The sequence below is a fragment of the Equus asinus genome, chromosome 8 (genome assembly GCF_041296235.1).
Source record: "Equus asinus isolate D_3611 breed Donkey chromosome 8, EquAss-T2T_v2, whole genome shotgun sequence".
NCBI lineage: Eukaryota > Metazoa > Chordata > Mammalia > Perissodactyla > Equidae > Equus > Equus asinus.
The window spans coordinates 18,837,303-18,864,700 of NC_091797.1; the positions used below are offsets into that span (position 1 = coordinate 18,837,303).

The 27,398-nt window shown below is 41.5% G+C and overlaps 1 protein-coding gene and 2 long non-coding RNA genes across 5 annotated transcripts in view; 1 reads left to right on the plus strand and 2 right to left on the minus strand.

Annotated features, from left to right (window-relative positions):
* ADGRF1 (adhesion G protein-coupled receptor F1) overlaps nt 1-15,832 on the plus strand; it is a 42,611-nt gene extending 26,779 nt beyond the window's left edge. For 2 of the 3 annotated variants that reach the window (XM_070514805.1, XM_044776818.2), the window contains 5 exons: nt 1,926-3,299; nt 5,003-5,044; nt 6,059-6,118; nt 9,743-9,809; nt 11,059-15,831. In XM_070514805.1, coding sequence (XP_070370906.1) covers nt 1,926-3,299; nt 5,003-5,044; nt 6,059-6,118; nt 9,743-9,809; nt 11,059-11,132 — 1,617 coding nt within the window. In that variant the 3' untranslated portion in view covers nt 11,133-15,831. Of the gene's footprint in view, nt 1-1,925; nt 3,300-5,002; nt 5,045-6,058; nt 6,119-9,742; nt 9,810-11,058 lie in introns of all 3 variants that reach the window. The other variant, XM_070514806.1, reaches the window with a different exon arrangement.
* LOC139045827 (uncharacterized) lies at nt 4-2,941 on the minus strand. The gene is made up of 3 exons (XR_011504953.1): nt 2,805-2,941; nt 2,505-2,633; nt 4-1,988 (listed from the first exon to the last, which is right to left on the minus strand). It is a non-coding gene; the product is annotated as an uncharacterized lncRNA (long non-coding RNA).
* LOC139045826 (uncharacterized) lies at nt 2,990-26,827 on the minus strand. Its single transcript, XR_011504952.1, has 4 exons — nt 26,659-26,827; nt 15,839-15,931; nt 3,218-3,319; nt 2,990-3,126 (listed from the first exon to the last, which is right to left on the minus strand). It is a non-coding gene; the product is annotated as an uncharacterized lncRNA (long non-coding RNA).
* Between the last annotated feature and the right edge of the window lie 571 nt (nt 26,828-27,398).

Genomic DNA, 27,398 nt, shown 5'->3' on the forward strand with positions numbered 1-27,398 from the left:
CTGTGTGTGCTTGGAGGGCTCTCTTTAAATGCTCGATCTCGCAGGAGGAACGACAAAAGCCTGAGTTGATGGGGCACGACTGAGAAAGACCCAGGAGCCAGCAAACAGTCCTTGTGTGAGCTTTACTGCTTCCTCTGTGGTGTACCGGGAACTCATGGGATCAATTATGTGAGTTCAAAGGAAGAGGGAGCTGCCCCTGGGCAGGCTGCCTGGACAGCACCTGGCGTAGAGGAAGCTTAGTGCCTTTGCACCATATGACACAGGTGCCAACTGTTTAACATCTGTTTGCAATCTACAATGGTTGTTTCCTGTGGCCATAAGCTCTGACTTGAGTAACATATATTTTAAGAACTCTTTTTTCAACTGGGAAATTCATCATTTAGTATAGATATTTAAAAATTAACTCAAAAATTATACAAATAAGTCTTGGTCACTATAAGAAATGCAAATAAGCAAAAAGAAAAATAGTTTGTAATCTGGTCACCCTGGAATAGCCACTGCTTACATTTTAGGTATCACCTTAGTGGCCAGAAGAATGACAAGTGACACCTAAGAGGTACTTGATAAATATTTGCTAAATACATCCCTTCCAAACATTTTGGATGTATGCATTTTATATTTTAAAGAATAAAATATTTTGCAAAACTGGATTATAGAATGTATAACATTACATGATCACACAATTATACTTAACTACATAAGGTAAGCATTATGTCAGAGATGGCATTACACATGAATAAGTTAATCTTCCCGAATCCAAGAAAGGATGCTCAGGTTTGTTTGAAAAAAAGAAACCTGACCATGTGTTGTTTACAAGAGACTAAAACAAAAATTTAAACGCAAAAGGCTGAAAGTAAAATAAAATAAAGGGCAAAAACAGAGCAGGCAAAGAACAAACCAAAAGAAAGCAGAGGAGGGGCTGGCCTGATGCCGTAGCAGTTAAGTTCCGCCGCTCTGCTTCAGTGGCACGTGGTCCTCCGGTTTGGATCCCGGGTGCAGACCTACACACCGCTCATCAAGCCATGCTGTGGCAGGCGTCCCACATATAAAGTAGACGAAGATGGGCATGGATGTTAGCTCGGGGCTAATCTTACTTAGCAAAAGGAGGAGGATTGGTGGCTGATGTCAGGGCTAATCTTCCTTAAAAAAAAAAAAAAAAAAGCAGAGCTTCCTGGGGGTGCATAGAAGAAGTGTGCTATGGGACTGTGGGCCAGAAGCCACAGCAGCAGGGTGAGACTCTGCCAGAGTGACAGATGCCTGTGGCGGAAGGCCTGGGAACCAGAGCCACAAGCAAGAGAGGGTCCTGTGGGAGAAAGCAGCACCTTTCGAGGAGTTGTTTGAAAAAAGAATCTCTCAAACTGAGACTGACCCATAAAACCCACAATTCAATGCTTTCTTGTTGCTAGGTCCAGTTTTAGAGGATTTTTGTGTTATATTCTTCTCTGTTAAACAAAAGTCATAAACAGACATGAATTAAAACTTGACCGTCTGTGACATGAATTTAGAAATCCAGATGCTGGCAAAACAAACAAGATGGGAAAGCAGTTAAGTCATGTCTCACTCTTTGAACCTCAGCCTGAGTAGCAATGCAGTCATGTCTGCCATCTCAGGAGGAACCAAACGCACACTGTTGCAGCCCAAATTGCAGGATTCTTTGTCACTCATCCTGAAAGCCCGGTGTGCATATGAATGCCCTGGGGTGATCACTCCCGAACTTACATGATTCTGCTGACCCAAGTTTCTTAAACCGAAGCTTCTATTGTGCAGAACAACCAAGATGAATTTCATTGATGAGTTTTCATGTGATTCTCAACTGAGCCAATTCTCTGGGCAATCTTCTTATGCTTAATATTAATGACTATTCACTCTTAGTCCTCTGAGTTGTTTATTCAAAATACAAACTCACTTTCATCTTTGTATTTCAGGATGTCATCAGGATAGCTGACCATATTCTTAATTCATCATCTGTAACCAATTGGACAGTATTGCTGCGGGAAGAAAAGCATGCCAGCTCACAGCTACTAGAGACATTGGAAAATATCAGCATGCTGGTACCTCCGACAGCTCTGCCTCTGAATTTTTCTCGGGAGTTCATTAACTGGAAAGGGATTCCAGGGTCTGAAATCCAACTCGAGAAGGGTTACAACTATCAGACTGAAATGCTCCCTCAAAATATCTCCATTCCCATCAGAGGCCATGTGCTAATTGGGTCAGACCAATTCCAGAGGTCCCTTCCAGAAACTGTTATCAGCATGGCCTCATTGACCATGGGGAACATTCTACCCATTACCCAAAATGGAAATGCTCAAGTTAATGGACCTGTGATATCTACGGTTATCCAAAACTATACCATAAATGAAATTTTCCTGATTTTTTCCAAGATAGAGTCAAACCTGAGCCAGCCTCGTTGTGTGTTTTGGGATTTCAGTCATTTGCGATGGAACAATGCAGGCTGTCACCTGGTGAATGAAACTCCAGACACGGTGATGTGTCGATGTACTCACCTGACCTCCTTCTCCATGCTGATGTCATCTTTTGTCCCCCCTGCCATCATCCCCGTTGTGAAATGGATCACCTTTGTGGGACTGGGCATCTCCATCGGAAGTCTCATCTTATGCCTGATCATTGAAGCTCTGTTTTGGAAGCAGGTCAAGAAAAGCCAGACCTCACACACACGTCATATTTGCATGGTGAACATAGCCCTGTGCCTCCTGATTGCTGATGTTTGGTTTATTGTTGCTGCCACTGTGGATACCACGGTAAACCCTTCTGGAGTCTGCATAGCTGCAGTGTTCTTTACGCACCTTTTCTACCTCTCCTTGTTCTTTTGGATGCTCATGCTCGGCATCCTGTTGGCTTATCGGATCATCTTCGTGTTCCATCACATGGCCATGCCTTCAATGATGGCTGTCGGGTTCTGCCTGGGCTACGGATGTCCTTTCATTATATCTGTCATCACCATTGCAGTCACGCAACCTAGCGATAGCTACAAAAGCAAAGATGTGTGTTGGCTTAACTGGGCTGAAGGGAGCAAACCTCTGTTGGCCTTCGGTGTTCCTGCACTGACTATTGTGGCTGTGAATTTGGTTGTGGTTCTGTTAGTTCTCATGAAGCTCTGGAGGCCTGCTGTGGGAGAAAGACTGAGTCAGGACTACAAGGCCACGATCGTCCGCATGGGGAAGAGCCTGCTCATTCTGACCCCACTGCTGGGGCTCACCTGGGGCTTTGGCATAGGAATAATGGTGGACAGACAGAATCCGGCTTGGCACGTTATTTTTGCATCACTCAACGCATTCCAGGTGAGAACAATAGGGATAACCTGAAATTTACACAATGTTATAAGCGAATATGAACTCAATAAAATAATTTTAAAAAATAAGAACCTGTTATATCATTAGGTAATTAGACAAATTATACAGAACTGAGGTTGGTAAGACCACTCTGAAGGCTCTCTCATCTCCCTGTCTCCAGCAGGACTATAACCCAAACTGTCTGGCAACAGTGAATTAAAGAAAAAAAAAAAGGACCCACTTTTCCCAACAGTTGCTCTCATACTGACTGAAGCAGAATATTGGACTTCTCCAGTAATCGATTCCAGGATTTTAAATCTGTTAGAGTTTATGTAGCTAAGATTAACCCCTCTGGCTGCTGACTCAGTTCTCTTTCTCTTGTGCAGACCTCTGTAAAAGCCCACAGGGAAAGTCCAGAGTATTGGTTAACTCTAAATGGTGCAAAGGTGGTCCCTAGAGTGAGATAGAGCAGGGGCTGGCAAACTGCGGCCAGCGCCCTTTGTAAATAAAGTTTTATTGGCACACAGCCACGCCCATTCCTTTACATATGGTCTATGGCTGCTTTCATTGCGCTGGCAGAGTTGCGACAGAGACTGCATGACCTGCAAAGCCTAAAATATTTACTCTCTGGCTCTTTACAGAAAACGTTTGCCAACCCCTGCTGCAAAAGCTGGCTTTACACACTACCATTAGAGCATGTTTGGCGAGTAGGTGGATCAAGCAATCCTTAGGTTTTGATGAATCTGGAAAAGAGTCTTCAATCTTGATTTGCTGGGTCACCTCTGGACAATGACTCAGGGAAGTGGCGGTTAAACGTTTGAGCCCTGGAGTTAAATAGGTCTCGGCTCAAACTTGTCACTTTATCAACTGTGTGACCTCTAACAAATTACTTAAGCTCTCTGTCCCTCAATTCTCTCATCTGCTAAATAAGGACAATGTTACCTACATCACAGAGTAAATGTGAGGATTAAGTGAGATGATTTAGCACTTGGCACAGTGCCTGGTACATCATAAATGCTCCATAGTTGTCTCCTAAATGCAGCTGGTTCTCCAGTTTCTTCAGCAGCTCAGTGGAAGTTTAAGTGATGGTACAGATGGCAATCATGGAGAGCACGCACCTAGTGGTGGCAGGTTTGGGGAGCTCCTGTCAGGAGTAGGTTCGTGGTGATGTGCTGTCTGAACAGACACCAACTGAGGGTGCTCTGACTGGAAGGAGGATTTCAAGGTCCAAGAAAGGCTCTGCCAAGGGTTCCCCAAGGGATGGACTTGATGGAAAGGGTGTTGATATAGGTCAACTTCCTCTGCTTGGCCTTAGGGTTGGCCTTCAGTGCCTGCTGCCATCATAGATGCTTAGGAAATGTTAACTGAATGCCTGTTCTGAAAAAAGACTAAGATATAGGAGCAAACAGAAGTTATTTGTTTTGGGTTTAGGATAACGCAAAGGGGAAGACGAAACTCTTCATGTGTTCAAAACTTTATTCACTCAATAATTCATTTACTTATACATTCAATGAAAAGATTTTTGAGTACTTTGTGTTATGCCAGGCACTGTGGAGGTCACACAGTGTCCTTGACTTCAAGGGGCCCATACTCTAGTAAGGAAAGAGACAAGAGAACAGCTTCAGTGTCGGGTGAGGGAATACTATAACATATAAATGCTTTCTTTTCTAGAAAAGAAAAAGATAATACATGTGGTTTATTCCTTTTTTAAGGGGTTTTTCATCTTATGTTTTGGAATCCTCTTGGATGGTAAGGTATGTATGTTCATTTCTCTCTTCATCCCCAACCCATGCATCCAATCCTTCCCCTTCAACTCTGGGGCCCTCGTTCATGTGGTAAGAGGGTGGACTACGGGTACTTGTTAAATAAAATTCTATAACTTTACAAAAGGCAGACTCAGTCAAGAGACAAGAGAACTAAACACTCACTGCTGATGATAAAGCCGTATGGAGCCAATCACAACTTATAATGTGAACATTACAGAAGAAAAAGAGAAATTGTTCTTCCTGTTAATTTTTCTACCTTCAGCTATGGTTTGGCAATAATTCAAGAGCAAAAGTACTTTCCTTAGGGGTGAATTTCCTTTTTCTCCTTTGATTAATTTATCCATTTACTTAGAATATACTGAAAGAGATATCTACCTCTATATTTGTAGAGTTTTATATAGTAAATATTAAATAATCTCTAGCATTAAATAAAATTCCTAATGAAGGATGATCAATGTAAATGAAAGATCAAGAAAAAAATTAAAAATAAACTTGTTTCATGATTTTTCCAAAGCATTGAGCAATTCTATTGAGAGGTAAAGACAGTAAGCTAGTAGACATAGACTTTGTTGTAATAAGAAGACAAGGATATTTTATAATTAGCACAATTTTTGCACATGCACAAAACTCTTGTTTACAAAGAGGCAATTTTCTGTTCCTGATTGGACTAAGTATTCCCTTGTTTGCACCATTCACATGGTCAGGAAACTTCACTTCAAAGGTAAACTTCAGTTTAGGAATTAGTGCCAATTACTAACGTCTAGAATCTGAGTCATTATGGCTTTTGGTACTGTTTTTATTTGTTTAATTCTGGATTTGTTTATAGGCAAAGAAAAGAAATAAAAGAAAGTAAATGCTTTCATCAGATCCTCATGCTTGTGGTATATTAAGTGCTTCCAGAAAATACTACTGTAAAATCACAATTTCTATGCAGTTTTGTTCTTGATTTGATGTATGATGGTATATGTTTATCTCCTCAATATTTTTTTGTTGCCCTTATAGCTGCGACAACTGCTGTTCAACAAGTTGTCTCCTTTAAGCTCTTGGAAGCATGCATCAAAGGTAATTCTCTCCTGCTACCATGGAGCCAATGCATGAAGTTCCAGTTTTGCATTTTTCTTTTTGTGCAGTCCCGCAGCAAGCCCACTTTTGTGTGAACCCCTTGAGTTTCTGTCACCATTATATTCCTGGTATCTGGCACAGTGCCCAGCACATGGTCAATACTCATAACAGAGTTCTTGAGTGAGCAAGCAAGGGAATGAATGAATGAATAAGAAGCATGGAAAGCTTCAAGGATGCTCAAGCATTGAGGTCTGTGGGTGCTATTGTGAGCAAATGCCTTTGAACAATATCGTTTGCTTTAGTCTGACTTGTCTCCCAATATCCAGAATCAGGAAGGCCCATTTCTCTGCCTGACTTTCTGGACCTCCTGCAGACAATTTTTCCTTCTCCAGAAAAGTAAAGGGTGAAGGTTTGATTAACTTCTCATGTAGAAAATACTCTCTCTGAATTGTCTCTCTTAAGCTGGTATAACTGACACAGACTTGCAATTTGAAGCTCTGAAGTCTACAAACTGATGAGTTTGCAGGGAAACAGAGGATTTTCGTTTCATTCTTTGCCATAAAAGTGCAATCCACAGGAGGAAAGTACAGTTAGAAACAAAAGTACTTGCATCCATAGTTTGCATTTTTGATGATGATTTAGACTTTCGTTTTTTGGCAAAACATTAAGGACCTTTCAGAAAGGATTCTAAGGCAGAGATTTCTGTGTTGGATAAAAGTCAACAGAGTTAAGTACATGAAAGCCTACGCAGATGTTTAAAGATTTTTTACAAGGGACAACATAACCTGTTGAAATAAAAAACAGTGAGGAAATTAACCTTTGACATGAAAAAATTTTCCCGGGTTTGCATTTTGAGGTAGAGGACACTGCTGAGAATTAGGCAGCAGTGGCCCCTGAGCAGGCAGACCTGCCCTGTATTTCTGATTCAGTGACCAATTGGTCTCGTGATCTTAGGAAAGTCACATAGTGTGTTTTGGTTTCAATTTTCTCCAGAATTAAAATGAAGCATTGGACTAGTTACTCAAAGCGGAAGTGCTAACGTTCTGTGATTTTGAGTTTATGTTGTGGAGAAATAAAGTCCCTTGAACCAGAAAATGTGAAACTAGCAGATCATTCACTTCTCTTAAGACAAGGCGGGAGCTACAGCACAGGTGGCTGAATTAAAGACCACCTTTAGTTAAGAAAGTGAGACAGGACAGCCCCCACCCTCCAAAGCAGGAAGTCAGAATTTTTCTCATTTGAAAACCAAAGAGTAAAACACCCAAAAGTAAAATCAAGTGAAAACAACAGTAAAGGTCCTTGACTGTTTTTTCCCCATTTCTAAAGTAAAGCGTGGACACTTCACGAGGCAACAGCGGTCGGGGAGGGCTCTGCGTTTTCTGGATGTGCACCCCTTCTCCGTTGTTTTCAAATCACATGGCAATAATGGGATTTTTGTTTTCTGATTAGGTGTTTCATTTGCTTTAAAATAAAAGTACATTTGGCAGAAGAAAAGATGAATATTTGTAATTTTCTGAGGGAGTTTGAATGAAAAAGCAGGAACTCAGATTAGAGTGGTTGAGGAATAAGGCGAGGAAGAGAAAGCTCAGCATGGCTGCTCCCGTCAAAAAGGTTGCTTATGAGTGAAAAGAGGGTGAAAGTGGTAACCGGATGCAGACATGGGACCTGGAGTAACAACATTGAGCTGAGCTGCCAGGATGTGAGCAAGTCCATATGTTGGGAGGGAGGAGCCAGCAAAAGAGAGTTTGAAATTAAAAGAGAGGGAGGTTAACTGAGAAAAGAGGATTCCTGGGAAGATGGATGGAGGGCTGGGCTGAAGATAGAGGGATTAGCTTCTTCCCTAGACACAGGAAGTATCAGGCTGATGCAGATTCCCATCAACATGTACAGAGTGAGGTCATGATGTTGAGAGAATTTAGATCTGGATACCTTTTTTTTAAAGTAAGAGACATGGCCATCCACGAAGCAATGGGAAAAGGGATGATGAAGTAGCGATCTTGAAAAGAGCAGTGAAAATTTGGATGGTTGGCTGAAGGGAATGGAAGAAGAAACTAACAATGTTCTCAGCAAGGACCTTCCCCCAAGCCGCCATAACGCTGTATGGACCCATAATGTGGTTTATCTCAAAATCCTCTCCCTGCTGCGGGCTCAAGGCTCCTTTTTGGCCCTTCCATTGTCTCTAGCTGTGTTCTCTGTGACTCTTCACCAAGAGGTAGGCTTTGGTGGCCTCTACAGGCTCCCCTCCACAAAGAAGGGATTTTTGTATTCTTAGTTCCAATTCAGGTCCTATTTTTGACCAATAGCTTAAACTCATACAACTTTACATGCCCAAAGAGGTTGCTTTTTCTCAGGCCATGTAGAGTCCTTGAGTGTGTTGCAATCTAAGATTCTTCTCTCTAAATGGGGCAGGATGCCGTTTTAAATGCAATGATCATCACTTTAGGATTTTTCTTGAGGGTTATAGTATTATATGTTTACTGAGCTTTAAATTCTAGAAAATCAATTCTTTTACTTTGGAACTTTCAGACATTTCTCATTCCCGTCTCTATGATAATTTTTTTTCATAGTTTAATGTGGGATAACCGCTTAACTATTTCAGTGAAAATCAGGAAATGATCACTGGGCTGTCTGTGGCATATAACAAGAACCTATTTCCCCCGTCTTCATTTAGCTTCTTTTTTTTTTTTTTCAAAGATTTTATTTTTTCCTTTTTCTCTCCAAAGCCCCCCCGGTACATAGTTGTATATTCTTCGTTGTGGATCCTTCTAGTTGTGGTATGTGGGACGCTGCCTCAGTGTGGTTTGACGAGCAGTGCCATGTCCGCGCCCAGGATTCGAACCAACAAAACACTGGGCCACCTGCAGGGGAGCACATGAACTTAACCACTCGGCCACGGGGTCAACCCCTTCATTTAGCTTCTTAATGACATGTTCTGTAGTAGGAAATGAAACTCATTCCTTCCAATATTCTTGGTGTCTAAAACAGTGTGTGGCACACAACGGCACTCAATATGAAACGTTAAATTAATGGGGAAATCAATTAATGAGTGGGAAAAGGATACAATGTATCTTAACACTTTTATTTTTCCCAATAAGTGCATGTTCTTTATTTGAAATATTTTATTTCAGTTTGATAATTCAGTTTTAAAAATTTTGAACTGCGTTTCACCTCTGCGTCAGTAACTAAAAGATTATTCATAGAGAGATTTGAATGTGAAGATGAGCGACACTGAAGCAAAGCTTTATTGAAGGCCATTTTTACCAGAAGCATTGTTTTTCCTTAATGGGTTCCTCTTCAAATGATAAATGTGTGAATCAAAGAAATGTAAGTGTGGATGTGAAAAAGGATAATATCTCCTTTAAAACTATTGTCTAGTTTGTTGTTAAAAGTTGTGAGAATATATAGGAACACAGGATTCACTTAGAAATAAGTTCTTAAGCATATTTAAATAGATCAAAGCAGAGGGAAGAGTAAGCAAGTAAAGACTCTAATTTCTTGAAAAGAGAATAGTGCACTACGTAAACGGAGTACAAGATCGCTAATGACATCCAGAAGTCAGGAAATGCAGACTGTCACTAAAAGAATACTACTAATGTCCAAATGACTTGTTTTTCTTTTATGCAGCAAAAATCATCAGATTTATCTGCCAAACACAAATTCGCAAAGCCTTTCAACCCATTGCAACACAAAGGTAAGTTACAATAAACCAAAGGTTATAAAAGGTAGGAAGAAGGAATATGAGTGCATCATATGAGGAAAATTCAATGGCAACTTTAAGAAAATATACGTGACAAGTGTGAGGACATCAGCCAGCCACGTGTTCAGAGTTCATCTGGATGATGCTCAGGGCTGACAGAACAATGTTGGAGATTTGACACTCATGGAGACTAGCAGGTGTCACTTTTAATGTCATCACTAATTACTGCCATTTCCTCAGTTAAATATTACATAAATCTGCGATATTAATCATCAGAGCCATGCGGTGAAGGAGTGTGGTTACACTAACAACAATTGTGTCCTTACTGGAGAAGCAAACTCTTGTGCCAGCTGCTGGGCAGTGGGCTTGGGGCCAGGTGCTTGTGCCCTGATGTTGGACATATCTTCCTCCCTAAAGTGTTCCCGGAAAGGGAGGAGCCACTACATGGTATGGGCAAGAGAGCACTGCCCCCTCCACCTACGACATGCATGGTTCCTGTGCTCATATATTGGCTGTTGCTAAAGACAATGGTATTCAGCTACTGGAAGACTGATAGTTAAGCACTGCAAATGGTCCCAGTATTCCTGGAGGAGAAGGGTGGAGCATGAGGCTGAGGAAGAGTGATGGCATTCCAAGTTAAGTTGAAATCTTATTTAAGTGCCTCAATCCCATTTCACGTGAATTATGTTAATATCCTTATTAAGGTGGGGGAACAGGCAACTCATTTTAGATTCCAATCAAAATTATTTGAATTCCAGATAAACTTCAAGTGTCTGAACTTGAAAAGTCACCTCCCTCCCAAAATGTTCCATGTGCTCATCTGGAAGCCTTGGGTCCTGTGATCACTGCTGTCAACCAGCCTGAGTGCTTTTACAAATCTCTTTACCTTTTCAGGCATTTCTTCCTCATCAGTAAAGAGAAAAACTAAGAGATCACGAAGGTTCCTTCCGGCAATAACATTCTGTGATCTCAAATCTACTTTATCTCATTTTCCAGCTGAATATCTGAATATCTGACAGATATGGTGCTTCTCTTCTCAAATGGGAGAAGTCTGATCAATGCAAGCTTCTACGGCATTAATGAAATACTGTGCCTATAGACCAACTGCATTCTCTATCTTCTCCTAACATCTTTGTAAAACTGTCCAGGGTTCTAAGGAATTGCATAGGCTTATATTGATTTTGGTCTCATGCTTGATTCCAACGTGGTAGCAATAATTCTTCTCCTCTTTTTCCTCTCTCAGGCGCTTATGCACTGTCTCACACTGGAGAGTCCACCAGCAACATCATGCTAACGCAGTTTTCAGCAGCCGAATAAGGCTAGGAGCCCTAAAATCAAGGACAATTTTTTGGAACAACTTGACATTTAGAGCTAAATGTCAGTGAAGAAATTATGCTCAATATTAGAAGGAATTTTTCTGATTGAGGAGTCTGGGAGGTTTCAGCGGCTACATCACTGCCCTCTTTATGGTCAGTTAAATGGAAAGATTTATTTCCATGTGGTTTGATTCAAAAGAATTTCTCCATAAATGAAGATGAGCAGATTTTGTCGGAAATTGTGTCAATTGTACCAGCTTCTCACTGCCACAAACTATGGTTTCTTTTTGAATAAAATAGCATTATTCATGAGGCATTTCCAATCATCTGAATTGGAGTAAGAAACCTTATGAAATTGTCTTAGATAAATTCATGGATTATGTTTACCTTCTTATCAAAAAGTCATTGGTGCAAATTTCCTACAGAAAAGGCATTTCCCTCTCAATTTTCCCACTGGAGTTTAGGCTTATTTTTGCTTTTTTGGGTTTTGTCACTTAACTTTGAAAGTTAATCAGAAATACAATGAAATAACTTTATAGCTCATACTCCATTCTGCTGTGAAGATAGAGTCTTGTATCATATCAGGTAATCAGAGGAGTGACATCTCATAGCTTTTGCCATAATCTATTGGTTAGAAGTAAGTCACAGGTCCTGGGCACACTCAAGGGGAGGGGATTTCAAAAGGTGTGAACAGTAGGGGGAAGGGATCATCGGTGGCCACAGACGTGAACTCCCAAAGATAAGGAGTGAGAGAGGAGACAACAGAACTCTGGGAAGCAGGTGGAAAGCAGTGCTAACTGACTTAGTAGATCTAAGAAAGCCAACGGGGGGGAAAGCTAAGAAGCAACCTGCTTTACATTGCAGAATCCCTCAAGAGACTCAAGACTAGGCAGCACCAGGTTCCTTAAGAAGTGGGGTGAATGTGGAACTAAACAGTGCAGTTGGCTCAGAGTCAATTTAGGAAACATTTTCAGCTCCTTCACTAATCCCAAGCAGCCAGGTAACTGTCCCTTCCTCCATCCTAGCAATAGATCATATGGTGATGTGGGAAAAAATGGAGTTTTGGGACTGGGAGACTCCAGAAGCCATTGAGGGAGAGCTTACCATCCTGGAAACAAGGGGTTCAGAGAAAGTTAACATATAACATCAGCAGCAAGACTTACCTTCTCCAGGCAAGAGACTGGGACAGTGCTCTCTGGAGAATCTGGTCATACCAGGAGAAAACGCTGAAAGATACTGACTGGATATTTGCTAATGAAACGTTCACCCAGATCACCCTACAGTTAGGCCAAGAGTCAACATAGCCACCTCATACATAGATCTTCCAATCAGCTCTGTAATGTCCCACACTTAAGAATAACCAAACAGTCACAGATCACTAGGCATTCTAGGAAGGCATCTGGTATTAAATGCAGAAGCCAAAACAAAGAAACAAAACAGTCAAAAAGAGCCAGCATGGTGTTATCTAGAATCTTGTTCTATACGCTGACTAGAGGACTGAAGAAGAAAACAGAGAAAGGCAACTTGAGGGAAAAAACAAGACTAGGAGGAGTTGGGGGGAGCGGGGTAGGGATCAATATGGTCCTCAAATAGGATATTGCCTTTAGGAACAGGATGCTATGAAAAAGGAATACTTGGGCGAGAAAAAGTATCTTTGAAACTAAAAGTACAATAGCATAAATAAAATACTTCAGTAGATGGGTTGAAAGATAAAGTTGAGGAAATGACCTAGAAAATAGAAGTATAGTTGTCCCTTGGCAGCCGAGGGGGCTGGTTGCAGGACTCCCATGGATACCAAGCTCCACAGATGCTCAAGTCTCTTATATGAAATGGTGTAGTATTGGCATATAACCTATGCACATCCTCTCATATACTTTGTCACCTCTAGATTACTTATGTAAATAGTTGTTATACTGTGTTGTTTAGGGAATAATGAGAAGAAAAAAAATTTGTACATGTTCCATACATATGCAACCATTGTAGGCCTTTCAATTCAAGGTTAGTTGAATCTGTGAATGTGAAACCCATGGATACAGAGGGCCGATTGTAAAAGAAAAAGATATAAAATCAAAGATAAGAAAATTACGGGACAGGGCCAAGAGTTTCACCATTTGAATAATAGGATTTGTAGAAAGAAAGACTAGAGGAACAGAAGGAAGGACATCATTGAAGAAATAGAGAACAATTTTTATTCATGAATGGACATGGGTTTCTCTATTGAAATGTTCTACAATGATGCCCAGGGTGACAGATAGAAACAGGCTCACACTTAGACATGCTATGATCTTTGTTTCCCACCCCCCAAATTCATATGTTAATACCTACCCACTGATGGTATTTGGAGGTGGGGCCTTTGGGAGGTGCTTACGTCATGGGGGTGGAGCCCTCATGAATGAGATTAGTGCTCTTATAAAAAAGACCCCACAGTTTCCTAGTCTCGTCTACCATGTGAGGACACAGTGAGAAATCAGCAGTCTGCAAAGTGGAAGAGGGCCTTCACTGGAACCCAGCCAGACTGGCACCCTGATCTTGGACCTCCAGCCTCTAGAACTGTGAGAAATAAATGTTTCTTGTTTATAAGTCCCCCAGTCTATGGTATTGTGTTATAGCAGCCCAAATGAACTAAGACAACAACATTGTGAAATTTTAGGTCACAGAAGAAAAAAAGAAGGTCCAAAAATTTTCAGAGAGAAAAAGTTGTCTTTATATCAAGAGTGAAAATCAGAATATTACCAGAACTCTTCACAGCAGCATCGTAAGCTACATAACAGTGGAGAATGCCTTCAAAACGTTAAGAAATGATTGCAACGGAGAAGCAATTCAGTGTGAGGAAGAATGAAGATATTTTCGGACACAGAAATTCTCGATAAATTTTCCTGCAATGCTTCCTTTCCCAGAAGCTGTTGGGGAATGGACTGTACCAAATGTGGCAATAAACCCAGAAAGAGAAAGACTTGGGACCTCAAAACAAAAGATGCAATAAAAGAGAGAGCAGAGGGAACCCTGGGGGTGGGAGTAAAGGCTGTTACCGAGACAAGAGCTGTGGGGCAGGTCGAGACCGGCTCTGTAGGGGAGACTGCTCAAGAAGATGAAAGCGGTGGGACACCTAATGTATTTGAGTGTGGTTTAGAAGAGATTTACATACCTGGGGGTGGATGGGGGATGGACTTTTGATAAGAACACAGAAATCCAAGCAGATGAAAAACAAAGTGTTACATCTAACGGAAACAAAACGTTGCGCAGAACAAGAGAAGCAATGTAATATACTACCCAGCCAGCTATGAGCAGAGTATACAGAGTGCCAGTGATGAAGAATGGTTTTGACATAGCCCAAATAATAACAATATAAGTATATTGGGAAGGTGGAAAATAGGAAGTATTTTTGGGGAGATGGCAAAGAGAACATAATCTTCATTCTTTGTTTTTGGAAATCAATAAAACTAGAAACCAAGAAGAGGCATTATAATCATGTTATTTTGAAGTACGAAAATACATATCAAAAGAAGAAACTAAATCAGGGGCGGGCCCCGTGGCCTAGTGGTTAAGTTCGGCCTGCTCTGCTTCTGCAGCCCAGGTCCAGTTCCCAGGCATGGACATACACTACTTGTTGGTGACCATGCTGTGACAGCAACCCACATACAGAATAAAGGAAGATTGGCACAGATATTAACTCAGGGAGAATCTTCCTCAGCAAAAAGAAAAGAATAAACTAAATCAGTTAAAAGAGATCATCTCTGAGAAGCAGGGATTTATAATTATTTAACTCTTGAAATCATATTGATGTAACTGTGGTTATATATAAATAAATATGTGTGTTTGTGTAAATTGGAGAAAGCATGGGGTACCCTAAAGTTGGAAGTCCCTTTGATTCATCTGCTTGAACTCAGAGGCCACAGTGCTCTCCAAGCTTACGTGGATTTAGTCAGCTGCTTCAGGTCTTTGAGATGCCTGTGAGACCTCCAATTTGAGATGTCAAGTAGGCCACTGGGTGTACTAATCTATCGTTCAAGGGTAGATCTGGACTAGAGATATGCTCTAGAGTCGTTAGCCTAGAGATTGTGCTTAAAGCCACGGGACCAGATGGGATCCCCCAGTGTGTACAGGGAAAGAAATGAGGAGGCCCAAGCAGTGAGCCTGGGCACCCCATCATCTAGAGGTATACAGAAGAGGAGGATCCAGTAACAGGAATGAGAAGAAGCAGCCTGTGAAGCAGGAGGGAAACGAGGAGAATGTGACGTCCCACAAGCTGAGAAAAGCATTTCAAGACGGATTTCAAGGATAGCTATTGGGTTCAACACCGCTGAGTCAAGGAAGATAAAAGACCCCAACTTGCCCATTCCAGTGGGAAACATGAACATCATTGATGTATGAATATAACAGGCGCTCAGAGAAAGAGAGTTCGCTGTTGGAAAGTTTCACGCTGAATATACAGAATGGAATCGTGTAGCCTTTACCTGGCCTTATATCGGATATGCTCTTCCACATCTGTAACTAGCTATTTTAGAAAGATTAATTTTCTCCAAGTTTTTCTGATGCTTCCAGAACAAATAAAGGGGCTGAGGGATAGTCATTCTGTAGCATCTAGAATTTTCTCAAACTGATGAAGATTTCAGTAAAAGCCCCAAATCTATTTCCTTCCAAATGATTCTTAAATGGAAAGACAGTTTGCCTTTTGTTAAGAAGGCAGTGGGACTGTGTTGTACTTACCTTTGTCAAACGTCAGGGGGCGGACTCTCACCGAGAAATAAGTCCTGGACAAATTGCTCCAAGCTCGAATACGCCTGAGACCCACTCTGGAACCTGAGGGTGTGAAAGGCGTTTTAATCCAATTACTCTAATTAGGAACAATTTCCAGTTGTATTGCTGTGTATTGTACAGTAAAAGAGATTGGGGCGCTAAGAACACAAGAGCTGTTTCAACATGGGGACAATGCCTTGGGTTTATGCCCAAGGGTGCTGGTGAACAGTGAGGCTGCTTCTAAGCAATGCGGGAATTAGCTTTGGTTGGTGTAGGATTTTCTCTGCTAGAAAATCAGTGTTTTATTTAAATCTAGGCTGCCTCAATGGGTTATACCTTATGTACCTCGGGCAAAGAGAGTTAATTCAAGTATGTGGTGCAAAATAGATTGGGAATATTCTGGGCTTTTTGGATTCATCTCTTACATTGGGAGGAAATAGTTTGGCAAGTTTTATATGTTTTGTCAGACATGAGCCACACTTTCATGACTGAATTACCCAAACTCTTCACAGATTCCACTTCGTAGCCAAGGACTGAGGGGTGGAGGGGATAAAACAAACAAACATAAATCTGTCGGCATTTGGAGCAGGGATTTACGAGGCTCTCAAAGGTTCATCAGGAAGGATGAGGGCTGCTTGCCGCTTACTCCTCAGCCCTCACCTTACCACTGGGCTTGCCTGGCACACAGTGTGACTTGAGGAAAAGGGTAAGAGAGAGAACAGAGATTATCAAGCCCTTCCATATTCCAGTTTCTGTGCTAGACTCAGCAGAGATTACATCCTTTGATCCTCAAAACAACACAGTAAGTTGTGTGTTACTTCCCGTCTTCTATAGATGCGGAAGCTGGGGCTCAGAGAGTTTGGGTACCCTGCCTGTGGAGAGACGGAACGCAGAGGGAGGAGCATCTGCTCACTTCCCCTGTTTCCAAAGCTTCCCGGCCTTGCTCCACACCAGCAGCAACAGGTCCTGATATTTTGTGAAGAGAGATTTATCCCTTTGGGAAAATATTGGACCTTGAGGCTCTGTTTTAAAAGGATATCATTCCTAACAGTGTACTATGAAGAGATGTTTTCCCAAATTCTCTACTCCAGATTCTCCTGATAACCTGGGCAAGGTGGGGGGAAAGGCTGGAACTTGAGAAAAGAACTAAAACAAGTGATGGGGCAAGAATCCTATAGCTCACTAGTTACCATGAATTCTCCCAGAATTGGTCTACATTTTACCCAGCTTGATCCTAACCAAACATGCTAGTTGATGGGCGCCTGTGGGGCTTTTGTGGGGGCTTCTTTTCTGGGACAGAGTCTTTGGGGTTTCTCTGCATTTCAGTTTCCCATCAGGAGAACCACAGAGCGGCCTTCATCAGATAAACTGAGAGACCCCTCCCGGTCCTGTCTTCCTCTGGTTCTGTGTGTCTTCATAGGTAACACCGTGGGAGAAGAGAAGTTATCACCAAAGAGTGCCAGCCCGAGGGGGTTTGGCAAGGCCTTATCTTGCCGGGTAGGAATGATGGATGAAGACTCGCCAAAGGCAACATTAATACCAACCAGATGGGAGGCAACACCTCTTTGGTATTCTGACCTGATGCTTGAAACCAGAGCAGAGGAGCGGCCCAGCGTGATGTGCTGCCAAGGAACACATTGCTTTTGTGCATAAGGTTTCCTGGCTCTTAGATCTCAGCCATGTCCACCAACAGGGCACAGGCAAGGCAGCTGTGAATTCCATGACAACACACAGCCGGGCACTGCCAAGGACAACTCTTTGCAGCATGAAAGCTTCACCTGGCGCTGACGATAATATGACTTTGGTGATAGCGTGAAGTTGGCTGGGTGGGAGAGCCAGGCCCACCTGGTGTCTGTTCACCTGATGGCAGGAAATGTCATACAGTCCCTCTCCCCATCAATTTCAAAGGGAATAAATCAGAAGTGGCATTCATGGAATCACTCCAGAAGGTCTGTTGACAATCGTTTACATATTACAGTTCTGCAATAACAGGAAGTGCTCACACTCTGCTTCCTCTTAGACTAGACAACAATTCTCAAAGCGTATTTCTCAACAGCAGCATCAGCCTGACCTGGAACGTGTCAGAAATGCCAACTCTTGGACCCCACTCCAGACCTCTGAAATCAGAAACTAAGGAGTGGGACCCACATTTTAACGAGCCCTCCAGGTGACTCTGAGGCACACTTAAATTTGGGGACCACTCACTTAGAGAACGTAGAGAAGGGCTGTCTGGACCGTGGGCTGGAGATGAGGGTCGGTGGGCTCTGAAGCCTCTCCTTCTGCGGGAGGGTGAGGGTGGGGGTGAGGAGTTCCAGTTTCGTTTTCCATAGCTAACACTTGCGCGAGCCTTAGGAGTCAAGAACGTCTTGGTAACAGTGTGAGCAGAGAAGTGTTTCATGCCGGGTGGCAGTATTCTGGGCAATGTAATATGAATACGAAGAAAGAAAAGGGCTTGAGGCAGGGCTCCAACACTGATTAAATGTTTTAGTTTGGTTACATTACCAACCGCGGTCACTTCACCTGTAAGCAAAGAGGAATAACTCCTTGTGAAGTTACTGTTGGGAGCACGTGAGAGGAGCCTGAAAATTCTTGGCATATTGCCTGGTATTTGGTAAGCATCCCAAAATGGTGGTTATTATTAATATTAATAATGCTAGTGTTAACAATGAAGCATAAATTCTGCACTACTTTGTTATTGCTTCAAAGCAGTGCACTTAGAGGACAGATACAATCTTCAGGGACCATAGACAAGGGTTCAAATCTCAGTTCTGCAACTGACACTGTAGATAGGCTGTCTTACCTCTATTTGTAAAATGGGAAAAATGACAACGGCCTTGCAGGATCATTGGGAGGCTTAAATGAAGAAGTAAATAAGGCAGCTTGTTTAGTCCTTAAATACTATAGGTGTTCAGTAGATTTTCTTTTCCCTCCCTCTTTTTCAGTAGGAAAATAAACCCCCATTTTTTTTTTTTTTTTTTTTTGAGGAAGACTGGCCCTGAGCTAACATGTGCTGCCAATCCTCCTCTTTTTGCTGAGGAAGACTGGCCCTGAGCTAACATCCATGCCCATCTTCCTCTCCTTTATACATGGGACGCCTACCACAGCACAGCTTGCCAAGCGGTGCCATGTCCGCACCTGGGATCCAAACTGACGAACCCAGGGCTGCCGAAGCAGAATGTGCACACTTAACTGCTGTGCCACCGGGCCGGCCCAAATAAACTCAAATTTTTAAGAGTAAGAAGGTCAGTGTGCCAGGGATTCAATCAAGCAAAACATTCTTACTGGGGCATTGTGTCCAGATGGCTGAGAAAATAACTGTTTAAAGGTGAGGGAAGAGACAATCGGGGCTGTGGAGGAGAGAGGGATCTCTTGTGTATATTTCTTTTTCTCGTTCATTATCCTACAGAAAAGTTTAATGACCCTTGATAAGGAGAAAAAAAAATAGCCTAGGAAAGAGAAGGCTCTTAAAAGAACAACTGAACAGTTACAAACCAAAAGAAATCTCTACTTTTTTTTCCCTTGTTAATACAAAATAGACTTTAAAAATATATCAAAAAAGCAATACTATAACTTTGACTTAGGACATTTGTAAATGGATGTTGGAAAGCATGAGGGCATGAGGGAGAGAAAAAAAGGAAAGAGGAGAAGAAAAAGAAATCATTTCTATTCCTATTGTTACTGAGAGTGCATTGTGGAGAAATTACAAAAGGTTTTATATTGCTAGAAGGGAAACCAGTGCAGACGCTGAGGACTACTGTATGGGTGACATTGACCTTCCTCTTTTCCTGAAGGTCGTGGTTATGAGACCACACAAAGGAAAAGAGATGTGTATAGGGGAGAATCTCTTTAATTTCTCGTATTTGTCGGAAGTAAAAGGTCAAGGTGAAAGAGGTGGAAAGCATGAGATGAAATCGTCCTTTTCAGAAAAAAACTGAAATATCACAGTTACCCTTAGTTCCAGGGTAAGGTATAAAACATGCTCTTGTTTTCATTTCCATCTTATGAAATGACAGCTCAACTCACTCTGTATTTTCTTAGTTGGAGCATTTCCTCCTCCTGAATGTATTCTACAAATCTTGAGACAGATCCTTTCTTTGTATTTAGTTGAAGCTAAATCCAGGCATTTGACTCGATTTAAAGCATTATGCACAATAATCTCTACCGCGCGTGCTCAGTCTTCAGAAGGCGCCAATGAGACAGGCAGAATAAATAACTGGCTTGTTTGTAAAGGGCTGAGCACTTCTGTGACCTTATTAACATTGATCGTTATGCAGACTTTGGAATGGGCAATTAAACTTCATGCTTCTAGGCCTGGGAAGGGGACAGACTGGCTTAGAAAAGGCCATTTACCCTCACGCACTTCTGAGGGGAAGAGAACATTCCTTGAGTTCTTTCACCTTTACACTAACAGGGAAATAGGCTTGTATTTTTAGCAAACACCACTGGGAGACCAACCTATTCAGGAAAACAAACATAGCACCAGCTCTGCACTTCCCTGAAATGGTTCTGCTTGGAAATGTATGAGCCTGGGTCAATTTGAGTCTTTCCGAGATTCGTTCATCCACTCGGTAAAAATTTATTGGGCTCCTCTATGGACCAGGCACTGTTCTAGATGTTGGGGATACAGTGGGAACAAAAAGAATGAGGCAAACGAGTGCTCATGTGGAACCTGTGTGTCTCTCGGCCATCATGCATTTCCACGTGGTTACAAACCCGTCACAAGTCTACAACGTTTCAGCTTGTCTGGTCAATCTCTCCTTGCTCTCTCCTAACCTCTGTATCTCGCAAGGTGTTCTTTATTATTGATTTGGAGTACTTAGGCCCAGTCAATAAATAACTTGATATTTATCTATTTTTATGCTCTAGGTCCCAAAGAAAAACTTATCACTCACCATGTTGTTTCACTCACCTAGAAGGCCCATACACTCTCTCTTCCATGTTTGCAAATCTCCCTGGCTCTTCAAGGTTCCAGAGGCATCCCACATCCTTCATGGAGACATTTCTGCCTGCTCTTGCCTCCATCCACTCCCCTCACCTCTGAATCTTGTAGTCCTCAGGTAACCACCAAGACATTACAGGGGGTTATTACATAGTTTTTCTATCACTTGCTGTTTTTCATCTCCATTAATCTTGCTTCACCTACTAGATTGGCACTCCTCGCCAGGGAGGACTGTGCTTTACTTTTTGATGATAGCTAACTTATTGGTATTAGACTCGAATATGAATTGTACACATTCAAAGTGTACCTTTGCTAATTAAAAAGTTTTTAATAATTGAGTTACACTTTGAGTCATTCCTATATATATTCGTTTAATGTATTCTGTGTTCCTATTATGTCCCAAATGACGTAGTGCTGTGGGGGATAGAAAGGAAGTTGAAAACACAATATATGCCCTTGAGGGGTTCACATTTTCCTAAATGAGCCAATAAATGATTCAACAATTTTGAAATTAAAAATAACTCCACCTTGTAATTCTTGCTTTTGGTTACCAGAAATTGCTCGTGTGTTCGCATTCGTGAGTGTGTGTGGTACATATTACATTTGGTTTATAAGAGGAAAGGTCAGCTTTGCTCTGTTTTAGAGAACTCATATTAAGCTAGAATTGTCTACAGGAAAGCTAGGTGATTGGATAAAAGCTAAAAAAGATTGAATTGATCATCCAGATGTTGAAAATGTAGAGAAGAAACCACCAGACGATTGACCTGTATTTTCTCAACACTAACCAATTAATCCGTGAACTAGTACTAAGTAATCAGTAGTTCACAGACTTTTCCCTCTTCGTACAACTTGAGAAAGGGGCATTACTCTGGTCAAAACAATTATGCATTTGTAAACCTGATGTAAGAAAAAAGTAGCTCTGGATTTGGTAGAGAAAATATGGGTGGAGGAGATGAGGAAAGTAAGGCCCATTCATTTAATATGATTCTATGTATCCACTTCAACACACTGTAATATAGAGCCACTCACATCTCTCTGTTTTTCTTTTTGTTTTCTTTACTTTATTAAATTTTATTTACTTTATTTTTTCCATTCTTTTTATTTTTTTATTTTCATTTTTTATTTTTTTTATTGTGGTAACTTTGGTTGATAACATTACATAAATTTTAGGTGTACATCGTTATGTATTCTGGTTTCACCACCCAAAGACTACTCATAATCCACCACCACACACGTGTGCCTAATCACCCGTTTTACCCTCCCCGCGTCCCCTCCGGTAACCACCAACCCAATCTCTGTTTCTCTGTGTTTGTTTGTCGTTGTTTTTATCTTCTACTTATGAGTGAGATCATGCAATATTTGACTTTCTCCCTCTGACTTATTTCACTTAGGATAATAACCTCGGGGTTCGTCCATGTTGTCACAAATGGCTGTTTTTCTTTTTAACACACAAAGGAGTACTTCAAGTAGCTTTTTGGTATTTTCCCATCTCAATTCTCTGCATTGTTTGCCAAGCCCTTGTGAACAAGCCAAAATGAAACGCATTTCCTTCTCGGTGGTTGTTTGGTCTGTGGACCTGTGCGTGCGTGTGCTTGTGTGTGCGCTGCCTGGCTTCGAGGTGGAGGGATTTCTCCCACGACCCTGGGCTTTGACTGCAGCAGAAGGGTGGAGCTGGTTTTTGAACTTAGTGATAACAATGCTGACTTATGGAGTGCTGGAGAAAATTCCTAACGCTGCACCAAAACAGCTGACTTAGATGTTACTCACAGCAACTGTGACTGTCAGTAGACGTGGAACCAAAGACAATTTTTATGGTCTTAATACCGAGTAATATGGGGAGTTAACGTAGATTCAGGGTGTGAAGGGATGGGGCATGACATCTAATTCCCCTCAGTAGGCTGTGCTGATTTTGTTTCTGTATTTGTGCTCTTTTTTTCTGGTGTTATAGTATTTTCTACTTTGTCTGTATACCTGTATATATTAAAGAATAATTATAATTTATTCTTTCATTTAATCAATCATTTATTTTGATGGAAAATAAACTCATGTTTTATATTTTAGTTTATTTTGTCGTTATTTTGTTTTGTTTGTTTTGCTCTACAACAAATGGCAAGGCCAGAAATGGTGCCAGGTAAATGACTGCGAAGTCACTAAAGATTAAGTGTAGAAACCTTGGAACCTCTTGAGGTACCGCTTTGATGTCTGTCTTGCTGCTCTAATGTCTTGAATAGCAATATAATGTGCCTTTTGAGTATGCGAGTTGAAAGGGGTCAAACTCCAAAGTAAATAGATGAAAAGAAAGAATTTGGATTCTGAGTCCATAGGGTGGCATATGCCTGAGTCCCCATCCTAATATCACATCCCGGGATCTGCGTGTGGCGTGGAAGGTGTAGGACTCATGGTGGAAAGAGAGTTCTACTGTAAATGCCCTACCTCTATGGCTCCAGCTACAGTAACCTCTCGATGATTTTCTAAGTTTGTCGACTGGAAGATGCTGGAGCACTGTGGGTTTTCACGGGGTGAGAGGACACCTCTGTCATATATGGGAGCTTATCTTCTACATGTTTCTTTCTGTCTCCAGATTCTCAGCTCTTTGAGTGTAAGACTATGTGGCTCACTCATCTTTATAGCCCCAGTCCTAGCACAAATTCTCTAAGGTTTGTTCAGTGAAAGAAGGAGTGAAAGAATAAATTTAATAGGCAGAGAAACAGAGAGAATTCTTACTGAGAAACTCTCTTCTCTCTACAACTGACTCCAAGGTGAATTTCCATTCTTCGACTTTAAACATTGCCACAAGACCTGATGTGGGGAAAAGGGTAATAGGAAGGAAGGAGAAGCCTCTGTTATTCTGTAAGAAAATGCAGAATCTGAATGGGGAATTAAAAAATACATTTCATGGAAGCTAAATGTGGACAATTGGAAAAATTACTAAAACACAAGAATGTAAATATATCAATGGTTAGCTGAAGGACATCACATGCACACACACAGTTTAAAAGATGTATACAAAACTATGCTTTACAAATTTCCCCATGTCATAGTAAGTTTCAAAACATAATTTTAATGAGCAGCATGCTCTTTCATTATGTTGTTGTACTATATTTAATTGAACCAATCCCTCATTTGGGGGGCTCTGTTGTAAAGAACTAATCTTACCCAAAGAGAAGTTTGGCCTTTGGCTACTGGAGGTATTCTCTTGGCCTAAGTAGCATATGCCACACTGTCACACAGGCCATGTCTATGTGATTGAGCCCCAGTAAATATCTCCTGCCTCTAAGGATTCCCTCTCAGGCCTCTAAGCATCTTGGATGATTTATTTCACTGCTGTAATGAGATTTACCTTCTTAATCGTTTTCCTCAAATACCCACCTGTCCAAGCTCTCATTCTGTTCAGCCCAGATCATTCTTTCACTGACTCCAAAAGAATCTTATGCCTCCCTTCCTCCATGCATTTGCCTCTTCTCTTTGGCCCACCTGGAAGACTGTACCCTCCCTTCCCCTATCTCATGCTATACGTCCCAATGCTTCCCATCCTTCAAGCTTGATGTTCAGGCCTTTTAACCCATTAATCCTACTTTTGTGAAGCTAATGAAAGGAAATGATCAAAGATACACGTAGAAGTACATAGTATACATTACCCTATTATTTACATTACAAAAAATTTAAACAATTTGCCTTATTTTCTTAATTCTAAGAGCCACACTTTAACACATTTGACCTTTCCAATGCATATTGCAAGTGATGTATACTTAATGTAAATTTTTCTTTATTTTAAAAAATGCTATTTTAAATTCATGTTTCATTTAAAAATCATTGGCTACTTAGAATAAAGGAAAACAGTATTGCTCCTGTGAAGTTAGAGAGTACAGTCCACAAAACCCCTTCCATTTTGATGCCAGCTGCAGAGTTTGGGGCTCTCCAGGCCACCCTCAGGTCCGATAATTCAGTAGAAGGATTCACAGAACTCACTGAAAACTGTTGTACTTATGGTTGTGGTTTATTACAGTGAAAGAATACCGGTTAAAATCAGCCAAGAGAAGATGTGCTTAGTGAAGAGTCCCAGAAAATTCCTAATGCGGAGCTGCCATTTGTCCTCTCCCAGCAGAATCATGGACAGCATGAAGTCTCCTGGCAATAATGTGTGACAACATGCACAGAGTATTGCCAACAGAGAATGCCACCCAATTCGTGGGCGTCCAGAGTTTTTACTGGGGCTCAATCACATAGCATGATACGTGCCATGAGAGTTTTGCCATGCCGATAGCCCAGGACAGGCTCTTGAACATAAAGGGTACTTGATAAATGTTATATCAAATAATAAATGGACGGAAGCTATCACCCAAATTGTAGGCCTAGTATCAGGGAAGAAATAGTCACCTTCTGAACTATAGTGTTCAAATATATGAGATTCCCAAAGATGCTTTTCTAGATAATTTGGAAAGATTGATAGAAATTACTTTATTTGAGAAAATGTGCTCAGCGAGCCTAGAAAGGGGTGAGAAAAAGATGTGTGGCTTTCCAACAATTTGGTTCATGCTCAAGAATAATAGAGCCCTGGGGGCCAGCCCAGTGGCGCAGCGGTTAAGTTCGCACATTCCACTTCTCAGCGGCCCGGGCTTGCCAGTTCGGATCCCGGGTGCGGACATGGCACCGCTTGGCATGCCATGCTGTGGTAGGCGTCCCACGTATAAAGTAGAGGAAGATTGGCACGATGTTAGCTCAGGACCAGGCTTCCTCGGCAAAAAGAGGAGGACTGGCAGTAGTTAGCTCAGGGCTAATCTTCCTCAAAAAAAAAAAAAGAAAAAAGAAAAAAGAAAGAATAATAGAGCCCTGTTCACTGCCAGTGTAGCCCAGGAAACAATACTCCTGTCCGATTGCTCCCAGGAGGGCCAGCTTTACAAGTGTGTAACCTGTGAGTTGCACGGGTTCTGCATTCAGAAGGGCTCATGCTTGGTTTACTGCTCTGCTATCACTGTCTTGAAACTCTTTGAACAAGGAGCCCATACGTGCACTTTCATTTTGCACTGGGTCCCGGCTCCTATTGAGAGGTGATCCTCCAGGGGCTGACTGATAAGAGCAACTGAAAAGCTGTCAACAGTGGCTAAGTTGCTAATCGGCATTTCCCAGTTGATGTAATATCTGAATAGGATCTTTCCAAAGCAGTTCTCCTTACTTACATTGATACTTCAAAATCTACCCAAGATTTTCTTCTTCGGTCTCTACCCTGTCCTGTCTCTCAATATCTGAATGACTTTCACTCTGTGCTTTTCCAGGGCTGCCTTCTCCTTCCTCCTTAGGTCTCTTAGTCTTCTTTTCCTCTTCTCTATCTTTCCGCTTTCAGGATTCACTCTTGCCTTTACTATAGTGAAGAAAACTATACTCAAAACTAAACTTGAATTTATTAAAAGAAAGTATTATGCTTCTCATTTTGTTTTTTAAATGAAGTAAGTTAGTACTTTATATTTCTGTGATTCCACAAAAACTTCAATTATGATTTTTCATCATATGGCACTCCACTAAATTTTTTGCTCTTTGAACTTGGAACCTGTACTAAAACAAAACAAAAAAGCAAACAGAAACAATAACAAAAATTCTAAGCAATGCTAAAATAGTCTCATACTTGGAAAACATGTTTCATTTTAGGCCCCCAAATATAGATTTTTCTAGAGGAATGTATTTGTTAGGAGAAATGTATATGCATTGTCTCTTTGTATAATAGTTGATATCTTACCTTTCTAAAAGCAAGATACATAGAGAGTAAGTTATTAGAGATTTATTTCAGTGTTCTGTTGCTGCATAACACGGTGCCACAAATTTAGGAGCTGAAACCAATACCAATTTATCAACTTACAGTTCCTTAGGTCAGAAGTCTGGCTAGGTGTGGCTGGGTTCTCCGCTCAGGCTGAAATCATAGTGTCCACTGCATGCATTCTCTTCTGGAACTTTGTCCTCTTTTCAGGAAAAGTCCCCATTTTCTTGTTGGCTATTGACTGAGGACTGCTCTCAGTAACTAGAGGCTGTCTCGGTTCCTTGCTCTAGGGCCACTGCCCCCCACCCCCTCATTTCACACTTCAAATATTTCTGACTTCCTCTTCTGTTCCTAGTGGAAGAAAACTCTCTGCGTTTTTTTTGTTCTTGTTTGTTTTTTGGGTTTTTTTGCTGAGGAAGTTTCGCCCTGAGATAACATTTATTGCCAATCTTCTTCTTTTCGTATGCGAGCTGCCACCACCTCATGGCCACCGACAGATGTGTGGTGTGGTTCTGCACCCAGGAAGTGAACCAGGGCTACCAAAGCAGAGTGCGCCAAACTCAACCACTAGGCCACTGGGGCTGGCCCAACTCTCTGCTTTTAAAGAACTCATGTCATTAGGTTAGGTGCACTAGAAAATCTTCCTATCTGAAGGTCAACTGGTTAGTGACTTCAATTACATCTGCAAACTCTCCCCCGCTCCCCACCCTGTAAAATAACCTAATCTCAGGGGTAACACCAGAAAGTGCAGATCGTAGTTGCCATCTGAGAATCCAGCCTGCACAGGAGATACCTGAACTAGTTCAGAGAAGGACCCTGGCGACAAATGTATAAAGATTGTC